The sequence below is a fragment of the Anolis sagrei genome, chromosome 3 (assembly GCF_037176765.1).
Source record: "Anolis sagrei isolate rAnoSag1 chromosome 3, rAnoSag1.mat, whole genome shotgun sequence".
Taxonomy (NCBI): domain Eukaryota; kingdom Metazoa; phylum Chordata; class Lepidosauria; order Squamata; family Dactyloidae; genus Anolis; species Anolis sagrei.
Window position 1 is genome coordinate 208,233,458 of NC_090023.1, and position 14,788 is coordinate 208,248,245.

General features: G+C 37.6%; 1 protein-coding gene across 4 annotated transcripts in view; it reads right to left on the minus strand.

Moving 5' to 3' along the window:
- The window catches only part of VTI1A (vesicle transport through interaction with t-SNAREs 1A), a 286,494-nt gene that overhangs the window by 191,615 nt on the left and 80,091 nt on the right, over window positions 1-14,788 (minus strand). For all 4 annotated transcript variants that reach the window (XM_060768413.2, XM_060768412.2, XM_060768415.2 and 1 more), the window contains one exon: window positions 13,555-13,639. In XM_060768413.2, the coding sequence (XP_060624396.1) occupies window positions 13,555-13,639 (85 nt within the window). The remainder of the gene's footprint in view (window positions 1-13,554; window positions 13,640-14,788) is intronic.

Here is a 14,788-nt window from a genome sequence, read left to right on the forward strand (position 1 = left end):
GTACCCACCGCCACTTGGATGACAATCCTACTCGGACAACAAGGGATTGCCTAACTCTCTCCCATAATCCTTTCCTACTCTTTCTTATGGCGCACAGCAAACGGAGCAGAATTGATCAGCAACGGAACATGCTGGAAGTGTTTGGGGAACTAATTCAACATGATGGAAGTTGTTGTAACTGCGCGAGTGGCACCACCTATGTGTAGAACTGTTAGTTGCAAGATTTAAACTGTTGTATCATGCTTAATCCTGCCTTTTTACCCTGCTTATGTATAGTTGGTTATTTATAGCTGTCAATCAGTGTTGTTTGCACCAGTTGAATTGCTTTTTCGGCTCAACTGTTTGGCTCCAACTCTTCCTGGAGGAGGGGAGTGCTTCCCTTTTTCATACTGCCATCAGAGTTTCTATCAGATGGACATGACTAAGAGACCTGGCTCTAAAAGCCCCTGATTAAATTACTTCTCAGCACCAATTCTGAGGTTCTTACCCTTGAGACTTATGCTTCATGTTCAGACCAACCTGAACGATGTTGGGAAGTCTCAAGCGCCTTCAAACCGGTTCTTTTGGCACCAGAGGAAGGCCCTGAGTCTTCAAACATAGGCCATTTGGACTGGGGTTGTGTTTATTCCGATATTCACAGCCATTGAGGAAAGAGGAAACTTGGAAAAGCTTCTCAGCTGCAAACTCCTTGGACCCAGGACTAACTGAGACTGTAATGTATATTTTTCTTCAGTCCTCTGAAACTTCCAGCTTATTGCTTTAAAGAGATAACTCTTTGTGAACAATAAAACTTATTTTGAGTTATCTACAGTGTTTGGAGCCCCCGGTGGCGCAGTGGGTTAAAGCACTGAGCTGCTGAGCTTGTTGATCGAAAGGTCACAGGTTCGATTCCGGGGAGCTGCGTGAGCTTCCGCTGTCAGCCCTAGCTTCTGCCAACCTAGCAGTTCGAAAACATGCAAATGTGAGTAGATCAATAGCGGGAAGGTAACGGCGCTCCATGCAGTCATGCCAGCCACATGACCTTGGAGGTGTCTATGGACAACGCTGGCTCTTCGGCTTAGAAATGGAGATGAGCACCACACCCCAGAGTCAGACATGACTGGACTTAATGTCAGGGGACTACCTTTACTTTTTACAGTGTTTGGGTCTTTGAGAGTTCCAGTTTCCTAAAGGAGGGCAAGAAGCAATCCCCTGGGGAAAGATGTCATGTCAATGCCTCTTTCACTAAGAGCTATAGCCCCCACGTGTGACAGCACAGTTGTAATTAACCCTGCATCAAGACAGAGCAAGGGACCTGGACCACATCTGGCACAAAGAACCCCCATGACCAATGAAAAATACTGGAGAGGTTTGGGGCAACTGATCTTGAATTATAGGAGTTGTAACTCACATCCAGAGAGCACTGTGAACCCATAGAACAATGGATCTGTACCAAATTGGCACGTATATCTGATATGCCCAAATTTGGATACTGGTGGGTTTTGGGGGGGAATTGCACTTGACATTTGGAAGTTGTGGGTAGTGGGGTGTAAAATCCCTTGCAAGCAAAGAGCACTCTGAACCCTACCAAAGATGGACCTAGACCTAACTTGGCACACATAACTCCCATAACCAACATAAAATACTGGAGGGTTTTGGGGAAAATTCATATTGATTTGGGGGAGTTGTATTTCACCTACATCCAGAGAGCACAGTGAACTGAAATGACAATGCACGCATGCTTGATATGCCCAGATTTGAATACTGGTCTGATTTGGGAGGGATAGATCTCAATTTCTGGGAGATGTTTTTCACCTACAACCAGAGAATCTGTGAACCTCACCAACAATGGAACTGGATCACACTGGGCACCCAGAACCACCATGACCAACCGAATAAACTGGAGGGGTTTTTTTTGGGGGGGGGGGGATCTGTGGAAGCTGTAGTTCAACCTGCAGCCAGAGACCACACTGAACCCCACCGAAGATGCATCTAGAGCAAATTTGTCCACAATGACAAACTTTAACTAACAATGGAGTTCCAGGGGGTTAACCCAGAATGTTGTGAGTTGTAGTTCACCACAACCTTATGCATTTTGCAAAATAAAAATGACTTTTTCAAATAACCTGGGCAATGCAAGGTACCCAAGCAAGTCTATTAATAAATAAGCCCTGCTAAACTCAATTGCATCTACTCCCCTGTATGCAAGCGCAGGACTGTACATGTTTGGCTCATAATCTGTGTTAATTACTGCTATATTATTAAATATCAATATGTGAGGGACAGAAGCAATTCAGAAAAAGGAGGAAAAGGTCAGAGGCTGGTATTTTCCATTAATGCTACATTATTTTCAAAAAATTCCTTCTCTGGCTAAGAAATTGCAATGGAATTTCAAAATAATCCTTGAAAGGTCTAAGCAACATATAAGTATAAGTTAGGTTCCTTCAATTTCTGAATGTAAAAGTAATACAAGTACCGCATCTGAGCAACAATCCACCCGGATATACAAATGTTTTTGATACTAGCTTGACTTATAAAAAGTGTGTGTGTCTATATAAATATTTCTTTTTAACATTCAACTTTGTTCTTTTGTGCAAATGCAGGAAAACATTGGTAGCCCAACAGAAAGTAAAGGTTAAAGGCTTCAAACAAGAAGCACAAAAAGCAAGGTAAGTTTTTAAAAAAATCTAAGCCCGTCAAGTTTTCTACTTGATCTAAGTTGTACACAAAGTCCTAGTCCAACAAGAGCCCATGCTGTGAGTTTTTTGTGTATCCACCTAAGAAAAGTCAGTTAAATACATAAACACCAAACCGAGGGAGAAATTCTCAGTACTAAAAGTCAGACTCAAAGTAAACTGAAACTGATTTTTTAAAAAGAAAATAAGAAAAAGAAAGGCACATCAAATGTAATGCAAGAAGGTCATGAGTTTGGAGTCTTCTGCTTTATCAAGACATAAATTGGGATCTTCTGTTTTCACTTCCTGTTTTGACTTGTTTGCATCTTGTTCTGTTACAAAATGCCAGAAAATAAGGATATATATTCAAAATTTTAGTTTCATACATTGCACAGACCAAGTGCAAATCCTCTACCAGGAAAGTGGTATACAGATTCTCAAAAGTAGCAAAATATCACACCTGTACTATATCAGAATAATTCAAAGATGTATATTGAGATGGGAATTCTGAAAAGTATATTCAGTATCAATAATTTTCCAAACAAAATCCTGAAGCTGTTTCGGGAGGCAATTTTCAAATCCAATATTACTGCATCACAAATTTTAAAGTTGTTCTTTTAGATAACTACCATATTTAAAGCAAACTTAAAGTAGTATAGTTCACAAAGCAAAGTATTGCAATGTTGTTCACTGCTGTTTCAAATAATTTCTCCCAAACGTTTCATGCTAGAAAGTATTTAAGAAGCAGCTTGTCATCTGAACTATAATAAATAATTTCCTCATCTGATGTAAAAGTTTTAGGGATATATTTCCATGTGTATTCCCTGCTAGAGGAAAATAAGAAGTGGTTATAAAACATTTCCAAAAGTTAAAGGTTCTAAAGGTTAATTTTAAGACTGCTTGCAGGACAGGATGCAAATTCAAACACAAGAGGATAGAAATTCATCAATTGATACTCTAAAAACCATTTCTCTCACGGACCTTTCCTTTAGTCACCCTCCAGAACACTATTCTATTCTGAAGTAGGATTGGTGTAACCTGAATTGTCGCTACAGTACAGATTGGGTCCTTCCTTAAAACCCACTGCCTGCAATTGAACAATGTTATTCTGGATTTTTTTCATTAACACATCACAATGTCACTGCTATAAACAATGTCACATGACTATAGTGATGTTCATATAGCATCTCTTGATTTGTTACAAGAATGGGAAATTCTTTCGAGAACTTGAGAATATATATTTCAGAAACACATAGATCTGTAAATAAATTATGAGCCAGATTTCAAAAAGACAAATTATGCTTAAGTGGAACAGGAACTATGTAGAAGTTTACACAGTCTAAATACATTCTGTAAATACAGGCAGTCCTCAAGTTATGAGGTTTGCTCTTAAGCTGAATTTGTTTGTAAGTCGGAACAGGTACATTTTTGAAGTTAACTCCAGTCAAATGTGTGTGTGTGTGTGTGTAGATATATATATATATAGAGAGAGAGAGAGAGAGAGAGAGAGAGAGCTTTCGATCTCATAGGGAAGGGCTAACACCCCTGTGATGTTTGTTTTGTTGTCTGTGCCCCTGTTCAGAAGATTCTGCCTCACTTTCTGTTCCTGCATTTTGGAAAATTTGACTTATTGTAGAAACAAGGATTGGTGGGAAAGCTTCAGTGGAGCTTTCCCATGATAACACTTTCAGGAGTGCATATCCCTTCAGCGGAGTACATTTCTCTCATCTCCTGTTATCTCAGCCCCATACTTAACTATGAGTCTTTTGTAATCCAGATGTTTGCAACTTGGGAACTGCCAGTAGAGACTCATGTGTGTACTTATTATTATAATACCAAAATATTTGGTTCCTCATTAGCAAGTAGATTGAAAGTCAACATGGTATGAGCAGCTTGCAGATCTGTTTGCTCACTGTCATCTGTGTCAATAGTATCTTTCAGCAGGCTTCTCAATTAAGTCCCACTTGAGAACAATTAATAATTAATTAATAATAAATGGAAGAAGTATGACTAAGCAGGGGGAATTATTTTCTGAATTTTATTCCCAGTTAATTACACTGTTTAAACAGTATCACATTATGAATCAGTCTAGCATTAAAGGCATTGCATTAAAAGTTACCTTTTTAAAAAGCTTTCCCTCCCAAATGGATTCTTGGGGCAGGACAGAAACGAAGAATGATATTCTACAGAACTGCACACTAAAATTTGAATTACATTGAATCAAGGAAATCATAAAATATATAATTGATGCATCTAATTATCACTTCAAGAACTGAGGTGAAAAATTACAAGTTGGAGGAATTACTAGCAGCAAAATACTCAGTTTTATCATATTTATTTACTGTATTGTTATAAGTGTTTTATTTTAACTTACTACATAGAGTGCAATCAAGACTTATCAAGCCTTTTTGTTTGGTTTGGTATTATGATATGGCCTAAGGGTTAATCAATAAAGAGTTATTGTTGTAGTAGCAAAAGAAGGTTCAACCTAAATATCAGAAAATTACTCCAGATTATCAGTTTATGTTTAATTGGTTTCATAAAGCTTATTTGTGTTTATCCTAACAATTGGGACTATGGGACTAATTGGACAGAATGGCATAATTACACAAGCCATAGAGAAGTCAACAGCTACAAAAAAAGTTTGTTACCTTGAACCATAACTCATAAATAAAATCTGTATCCAAGTAATTGGAAGGCGAAAAATCTACCACTATATATGAACTGTGCAATGCAAATGGAAGCATGGGCACTCAAGCTGTATTTGAAAAAGTACATGGGAACCAAAACATTTTTTCTTGAATTTTATTTCCAACAAGGACTGTAGCAAAATATAATAATAATAACAATAATAATAATAATAATAATAATCCTAGACACTTGGGAAGTGTCTGACCTTTGATCCAATACAACAATCAGCATAGTGATCTTGTTTGCTGTGTAGTAATCTTGTTGTGTTTCAAATAATAATAAAAAGATCTATGAGTAATCTATCCATCCACTAGGTGATAAGAAGGAGCATTTTATAAACTTGTTTAAATTATTCAATGATAGTATCAGACTACCCAAGTTGCAAAATCTCCAAAGGCTTATTGAAATACAAAATAATTTCACATTGGCAACACAAGAGTGAGTCTTCCCGTTGGAGAAATATACTCAAAAACATTCTCATGGTCAAAACCAAAAATGAGACTTTTATTTTATACCTATTATATGGTAGTTTTCATAAAAACAATGTTATAAAGCAGGCATGGGCAAACCTTTTGGCCTTGGGGCCACACTACAAGCCTGGCCAGGAGGGCTGGGTCAGGAGGGAGGGGGATGGGCACACGCTGGGTGGGGTGGGCCTGGGAGGGGGAGAGTCTGGGAGAGGGCAGGGCCAGGACAGGTCAGGGCAGGGCCTGAGTCATCCTTAGGTTCTCCTCCCAGCATAAGGATGGGCTGCTCACCCCATCCTTATGCTGGGAGGAAGGCAGGACATACAGTGACTGCCCTGATCCTCAGGCTGTCCTCTTGGAATTATTCCAGGAGGAGGGCAAAGCAGGAAGGCTCTCAGCTGCTACATGCCTTCCTCCTTCATCTTTTTGCCATAAGGACATGGTGGGTCACTTCTGCCAAGCTGACAGGGGGAAATGAGGAGAGCCTAAGATAAGCACCCAGGGGGCTGGATCTGGCTCTCAAGCCTTAGTTTGCTCATGCCTGTTATAAAGTGATGAACTTTAGTAAAATATTAACATTTCAACATCAAAGAAGCAATGATAAAATTAGCAAGGATCCAACTATGCCCCTTCTGAAGAAATCCAGCCGTATATGCAGTACTCTGTGGAGCTTACTTCCTTGTAAGCCTGTTTTGGAAAGCATTTGGCAAATTGTAAGGCTAATGGTATGAAAAACACAGAGATCTAGAGGTGTTTGAACTTGGTTGATCTTTGCATCTTTTTAAAAATCACTGAACATTTCTCTTAAAACATGATAACACAATAGACTTCTTGAAAAGCCTATTTTTACTTGAATTGTGTAGCTGGGAACAATGCTCTCATCATGAACAAAGAATGCTCGAGCTCTTCAGGGGCTAATTGGTTTCTTTTGTAGGTAACAGTCATGTATCACAGTATTTTAAAAAACAATAATCATAAACAGAATTATCAAACAATAATCAAGAGATCCCATAGATGAATAACGTTTTTACTCATGTCATTTTGGTTTACAAAAGTACAATCGAAACCTGCTTTTCCAAAGTTTTTGAAAGTAATTTATTTTGCTTCCTCTAAATGTCTTTAATAGCAAAAGATTTTTCAATTTATATTGCACATTGTATGCCTTCAAGTCATGCCTCATGCACAGCGGAAGAATGGTTTCAAGCTATAGACAATGTGGTTGCTGTTGCCCGTTTTTGGTCAAAAATAATTTAGTTGCTTGTGTTTCCTCTATTTTATCAGTTTTATAATGATTTATGCAATGCTTTTTACAAGAAATAAATAAAGCCATTTCCTACCTATGCCAACCCTATTACCCAAGATCACCCAATGAGTTTCCATGACCCTATAGGGATCTGAGCTGTGGTTTCTGGAGTCATAGCCCAATCCTCAAATCATGACACCATGTTGGCCCTTCATGTTGCATATAATGATGTTCAATTTAAAATGCACAGTGAGATGCAACCATGTGAGTTTCTTGACTCTTGTAAAATAAAGGCAAGACATTCAACCCAGCTCTAACCATATGGCACAGAAGTAGCTGCAGAGTACTAACTTACTTTCAAAATGAATACCTGGGTCCAAACACTAACTACCAAAGCTTCAATTACTAGCTGTTCCCCTGGGGTCTTTTCACACTACTCAGTAAAAGCACTATGATTCCACATTCATTGCCATGGTTCCGCCCTGAGGAATCCTAGAATTTGAGATTCAGATCAGGGGAATTTAGAATTCTCAGCCAGAGAACTTTTAGTGTCTCACAAACTACAAATCTCAGGATGCATAGGAAGTAATCATGCCAGTTAACATAGAAATACAGTACTACAGTTGTGCAGTGTGAAAGGTCTTTAGATTCACAGAGGGGAAAATATATGTACACATTTGTATTATTACAATCTGTTTTGAACTGAGTTGGATCACTAAACTAAAAGGCTTGATATAAATCCAAATCTGGTTAGTTATCTAGCAGCACTCTGTCAGGGGTGCTTTGATTGGGTGTTCCTGCATGGCAGGGGGTTGGACTGAATGGCCCTTGTAGCCTCCTCCAACTCTATGATCCTATGATTCTAGGTCAGTGGTTCCCAACCTTTGGTCCTCCGGTTGTTTTGGACTTCTACTCCCAGATATCTTAGCCAGGTTACCAGCTGTTTGGAATTGTGGGAGCTGAAGTCCAAAACACTTGGAGAATCAAAGGTTGGAAATCATTATTCTAGGTGATACCAGAAATTATCTGAAGTAGCAACTCAACATGTCAGTATGAGAATAGTCATATTTTCTATGCAAATCTAATTCTATTATCCCTCACTTGAAGAGGTACAAGAGTTATTATATTAAAAGGTACTCAAGAGTATGCAAATAGTTCACACAAATCATTCACTGCCAAGAACTATTTATCAAAATGAATGCAGTTTTAAGCAAGCCTAATGTGCAAACTTTCACATGGGTACACGTAAGTCCATTCAGGACTATTGTTATTAAGATGTTTCTCTGCTACCTATATTTTATCCCCCCTTGGCCAAGACTGTGCAGTGATACAAAGATGGAACATTAATCTATGAACATTCCCCAAGATGAAGTTCAGACTTACTGCAGGATTGTGTCATGGCAGATTCAAAACTGTCCTGCTTAATATCCAAATCAACTCTCTTAAATCTTTCTAAAACATTATTCCGATATTGTCAGTAAACCAGAAGTAGAAAATTGAATGTGAGCTATAATTATGATATTAACTGTCCACTTGTCTGTCCCTTCCAGAAAAGTAAAATTTGTATATTATAAACTTTTGCATTTCACAGTACCTCATTTATCATCTTCTTACGTCATTTATTTCTACCTAATACTTATCACTCATTTTTCACTCTGGTCTTAAAGATAATGAAAGCAGCCCTGAAACTGACCATATAATGATCTAACATAATGACCATTCTACCAAATGTATACCATGCTCATTTTTAACTAAGTACTTTAAACAAATCCAGAATCAATACTGTTGTCCTCAGGGAACCAGTTTATCTTGGGAATCATTGCATAGAATTTGGATTTCTCCTCCTGATTTCTCCTCCTCCTGTGTAAAATGTTCTATAAGAATATCTACGTAGAATACATCTTGAAAAGTTTTTAAAAACGGACAGTTGTCCATGCAAAATACATTTTGAGTAACCTATTTCAGCATCATTTATATAAGGCTTCAATGCTAATGGTGTGGGGAGGAATTTTAGATCATAACTGTTATCCATGTGGTCTTAAAGCATCCCATTTAAAACAGTCATGTGTATCACTGTATTCAGCTGTCAACCACACAATTAATATTTATCTTCTTTTCCATCCCATAGTTGGCCTTCCATACATTTTAACTTTATTTATTTATTTCCTATATTTATACCCCACCCTTCTCCCCCTGAAAGGGGACTCAGGGCAGCTTAACAAAAGCATCATACAATGCTAGCATCATAAAAACAACCACAGTGCAATCAAAATATTGAAAAATTAAAACAACAATTAAAACAATTAATTAAGACACATCCATTAAAATTGAAATCCAAAAACCAGTCCAGGTCAATTCATTGCCATAAGTTGTGTGATCTTCTTCCACTTGCTGCTCACTGATCAAACGCTTGGGTCCCATAACCAGGTCTTGATTTTCCTTCTAAAAGACAAGAGGGAGGTCGCCAATCTGATATCTCTAGGGAGGGCATTCCATAGGTGAGGGGCCACTGCTGAGAAGGCCCTGTCTCTCGTTCTCATCGACCGTGTTTGCGATAGTGGTGGGATCGAGAGCAGGACCTCTCCTGAAGATCTTAAACTTCGTGATGGTTCGTGGCAGGAGATACGTTCGGGCAGGTAGTCTGGGCCAGAACCGTTTAGGGCTTTAAAGGTTAAAACCAGCACTTTGAATTGTGCTCGGAAGCTGATCGGTAGCCAGTGGAGTTGGCGTAACAAAAGAGTTGTATGTTCCTTTTTACGTCTCTCCAGTGAGCAACCTGGCTGCCGACCGTTGGACTAGTTGAAGCTTCCGGGCTGCTTCAAAACTTTACACCTTACATTTTTGGTTAGTCCAGAGTTTTTTAAAGATACCTTGGGCATCTTCATTTTCCTATTATGAACTGACTTATATAAGGTTGGCAACTCTGATCCTTCAAATGGTTCTGGTCTGCAAATTCTGTAATTTTTAACTATAACTCTTATACATGATTTACTACAGAATTTCTTAATATAAATAACAATATATTTTAAACATAAGAGGATCTAGAAAGATGTAAATATCTGGGCAAGCAACTCTAACTTAAAAAACAAACAAACAGAAAAGATGCTGCAGTGAAGATTATTTAAGCCAGCATGCTTAACTGCCCAAGATCTTCATGCTGGGCCAGTTTACTGCTGTCTGTTTCACCTGTCACTTTCTGCATGATCATTTCCTCCTATAAGGCAAGGCCTTTCATTACGCAGGGTGAGGTGAATACCAAGAGTGGTAGAGGCAGCTGTTCCTTCTGCTCATTTGTTTCATCCAGTAAGCAGAGTAGTGTGTGTTAAACAACTTCTTGTTGTTCACTGCTGTCAGAATGACTTTACCTTATGGTGGACCTAGTCATCTTGACTTTCTAGGTTCAGACTTGTTTTGCACTTGGACCCATTTATTTGTCTTTTTTGGCAGCCCATGTTATCCGCAGAACTCTTCTCCAGTACATTTCAAATGGGCTGATTCTCTTTCTATCAACTTTCTTAACTGTACTGTATTCACAAGCTTAAGTAGAAATTGGAAATGCAATAGCAAGGCCAATTTTAGTAATCTCGATACTTCAGGATCTTCTCTAGTTTCTTCAAAGCTGACTCTCAAAGTTTTCTTCTGATTTCTTGACTAGTCTCCATTCTGATTAATGACTATGTGAAGGTGTGGAAAATCTTTTTCTATGTCTTTCTTTGTTGCCTACTTTAAAATTATGCAAATTACCTGTATTTTTGTTTTCTTAACATTCAGTTGTAAAGCTTCCTTTACACTTTTTCCTTGACTTTCTTCAACAGTCAATTCAAATCTTTGGTGTCATTGACATATCTTAAATTAATGTTCCTTTCTAACTCCCATGCTTCTTTTCACTGAATCTCTCTTGCACCACTAAACTAGTGTAATTCCCCGAGTGTGTAGAGAATATTCTTCCATTGACAGAACTCAGAATGAAGAAATACACATCTTGAGCTTTGTTTTAGGGCAGCAAAGTTATCTTGGGTTAAATCTGATGCCCTGGACTATTGGGCCCTAGTCCTTCTACGATGGATCCCCTCTCCAGGCTGGCCCTGCGATTTCAAATCCTTGAGATCCTGTTACTCTCCTTTCCCCGCAATATTCTTCCATGGATTGGGTACTTAGCTTCAAGATGATCTCTATATGGACTAGTAGATATTTTGTTCAATGAGTTTACTGTAGTAACAGTCAGATACGGTTTTAAAAAGAGCAAACAAATAGAATTTCATTAGATCAAACATTAATCCTTCAACTATTGACTTATTCACAGTTTCCCCAAACTATGTTTAGTTCTTCCCCTTAGCTGACTGTCCTATCTCTATTACAGTTTTTCTTGTCTCTATGCCATCTTTCCCCTATTTACCTTTGGTCACAAAAAAGCATCAGTTTTGTATGCTTCCCCTTCACAATAGGAGAACCCCCCCCCCCCTTTCCTCACCATTATCAAAAACACACCTATAAATTTACAATAGAGTCCCAGTTAATTGCTATTGTCCAGTCATGCAAAAAATCAACACAAAACATTCCCTATGATCCTAAGTATGAAAAGTGGTATTTTGGAACAGGTTCAGGATTAACTGAAGTATTTGCAGCAGAATGTATTCAAGAGCTGGTCATAATAGAATGGTGTCCTGAGATGGTTTTTAAGCAGCTGATTTTAAAGTGGATATAAATAATTTTAATGTTTGTATTTATTTATGTTTTTATTTCCAGCATTGAATGTTTGCTGTATATATCTTGTGCTCCACCCTGAGTCCCTTTCAGGGCGAGAAGGGTGGAATATAAATATTTTAAATAAATAAATAAATGATGCGGAGAATGGTTCCTACCAACCCCAATTCACAACGTAAGCCATAACAAAATCATATTGCAAAAAGAACAGAGTGTGATATCCAATATCTAATTCCACAAGCTGATATTTTGGTCATTCTCCAGACCTAAGAATAGATTTAGAGAATGTACAGGAGAGAGTTGGATACAATCTGGGTTTGAACTGAAGTAGGTTTCACAAATTCAATATGTTTCATAACAACTATTAGAACAGTTATTAGATAAAACTACACAAACTTTTAACATGATTCACTAAAGCAAAGGCAAATATGCCCATGGTTCAACTCCAATGTGATGCTAGAGGCATGAAAATGTCCACTGCATTGTTTCAGTGAATGCTTACAGAAGCAGTAAGGCAAAAGGAGAGGGCACACATGGTATCTCTTCATAACTGTAAACTTATGTAGGATTCCATCCATATGTAAATATAGGAATTTACTTTTGTAAGTAAAATGGACCTTGTTCTAGACCAAAGATTCTATTAAGTTCAGGAGCACAGCTAAATTTGGCTACAGGTAATATGTAAAAGCAATTTCACATCAAATATTAAAAGGAATTAAACATGAGTCTGGTATGTGATGCAGATGTGGTAGAGATAAAAGGAAGAAATATTCTGAGAGAAAAGCAGGAAATGTGTATGTGTGTATATATACACATGGAAGTATGCACACATGCATACAAGAAAGCACTTCAAGTTGTGCAACGTCTTATGTGATTTCTTTTTTGAAAAAGTAGTAAGGATGAACTGTTGTCATGATACATAGTAACCAGGTAGTGTGTGTATAATGAGGGGGGGGGGACACCATAGCTAATTCCACCCTCTGGATGGAATAAAACCAATCGATTCAACATGGCTGGAAGACATTACATTTGCCTGGTCAATATGCATGCCTGTCCTGAAAAGCTGGCAGGATTTTTTTTTTTTTTGCAGTTCAGAATTTGGTTTAAAATATTCAGATATTGAAAAATTAACTGTTATATTAAAAAAAATGCTTCCTATGATACACACAATGTGTGTGTTCTAGAAGTTACTGATTGAGGCAGTACCAACAGTAATTAATCATTTTAGAATTGAACTGACCCCCCCCCCCTCAATTTACTACTAATTTGTCTGTAGTCACATTTGATTGCCTTGCTTGTTTGACTGGATAAAAACAGTGGCTATGTAAGATCACTGGAAGGAAGCATTGGTTACATAAAATGCGAAACAGGTAAACTTACAAAATTCATTATAGGCCTTTGATTAATTACACATTTATTAAAATGTGAATACAACTTCAAGCTAGAAAAACCCTGAACAACAGCTGAAATCTACAGCCTGTGTGTTAGCAATCATTGCGGGTGGGTAAACTGACAACATGTAACTGCATATTAAGACAAATGTAGAATTTAGAAAAAGTATTCCATCTCTTTTCAGATGTATACTTTTAAACCTCAGGAACTGTTTTCAGTAGATGTCATGCCTTTTAACTTGAAAAAAGATAAGCGCAAATAAGCTCCCAATTGTCTCCCCAATATGTAAACCACATCTCGGGCTGCTGTCTCTGCTTCGCCTTTGAAGTTTCCCTGAAATGTCATGTGTTGTGAAGACTGCTGTGCATAAGCAAGACAATTTGCTCACTCTCAGAATTCTTACCAGTTTCCACTGCTATTTGGTATCCAGCCTCTAGTCTTCGAGATGACCTTTCCAGCCTCTCTGTGTTATCGAGCAGATGTGCCCTCTGAAAAAGAAAACGGGAAAGAGAAAAATCAGGCATCCATCTGCAATACTTCCTCTCTCCCCCCCCCCCCCCCAATGCCACATATGAACTACCTTTTCTTAATTTTTATTTTAAGAAAACACAGTAAACCCTGCTAGGAAGGAGCTGTATATATGAGCATAAATAATTGTTTTTGCTAGGCATTACATTTTTGGTTAACGCAAAGCAAATGTATTGCTAATGGTATACGAGCAACACAACAAATACAAAGCCGTGTGAATACCAGAAATGATGTGTAAAAAGATTTGTAATAGACAGTGTTTTATTAATTTAGACATAATAGATCACAGTACTTTCTGCAGCACAATGTAGTGAAGCCTATCTCAGCTTCTGCAGATTATGATTTTAACATTTATATTTTAGCAACATACAATACAGATATTAAAGGTGCTATACGTTTACTTATAAATCCACTGTCCCAATTATAAACAATAACTGTTACAAATGATAAACAAAAACAAATGGTAATATAGGGGACAGACATTAAGAGTGAAATGGACAAAATACTGATTTAATATAAATCTATAATTTTAGGTGGAGCAGTATAGTTTAATGCAATCACATGTTTCCATGAAATTTATTTTAAAACAAACATTACAGAATTATGTCTAGCACAATGAACAAGAAAGACCGAGATTGGGCTAATTATAGGCACTACCCTCTTAAAATGTGTGAGTGTTAAGAAGGTAATGCCTAACACATTTTAAGAGGGAAATGTCTACAATTAGTCTAATCCATTTACTTGGAACTTTTACGGATTATGCACAATCTTATATAATCTTAGGAATATAGAGCATTTATTTCCAATCAAGCTATCAAAATACATAAACTAAAAACAAGCACACATGTTCCAACTGCTTCTTCTTCACTCTGGAAAAAAAAAGTCAGGTTGGATATATGTCAAAAAACAACTCCTAGAACTTTGACTTGTTGACAGATGTCATTTAAAAATTGAAGAAATGCTTTCTAATAATAATATTAAAAAGTAGGTGCCATCCATATTATCTGAGTGTCTGTCTGCTGAAATGATCTACCTTGCTCTAATGAGCCCCTATGGATCTTGGGAGATGCAAGCTGTATTGACATGCACACTTAAGCTAATACACCTAG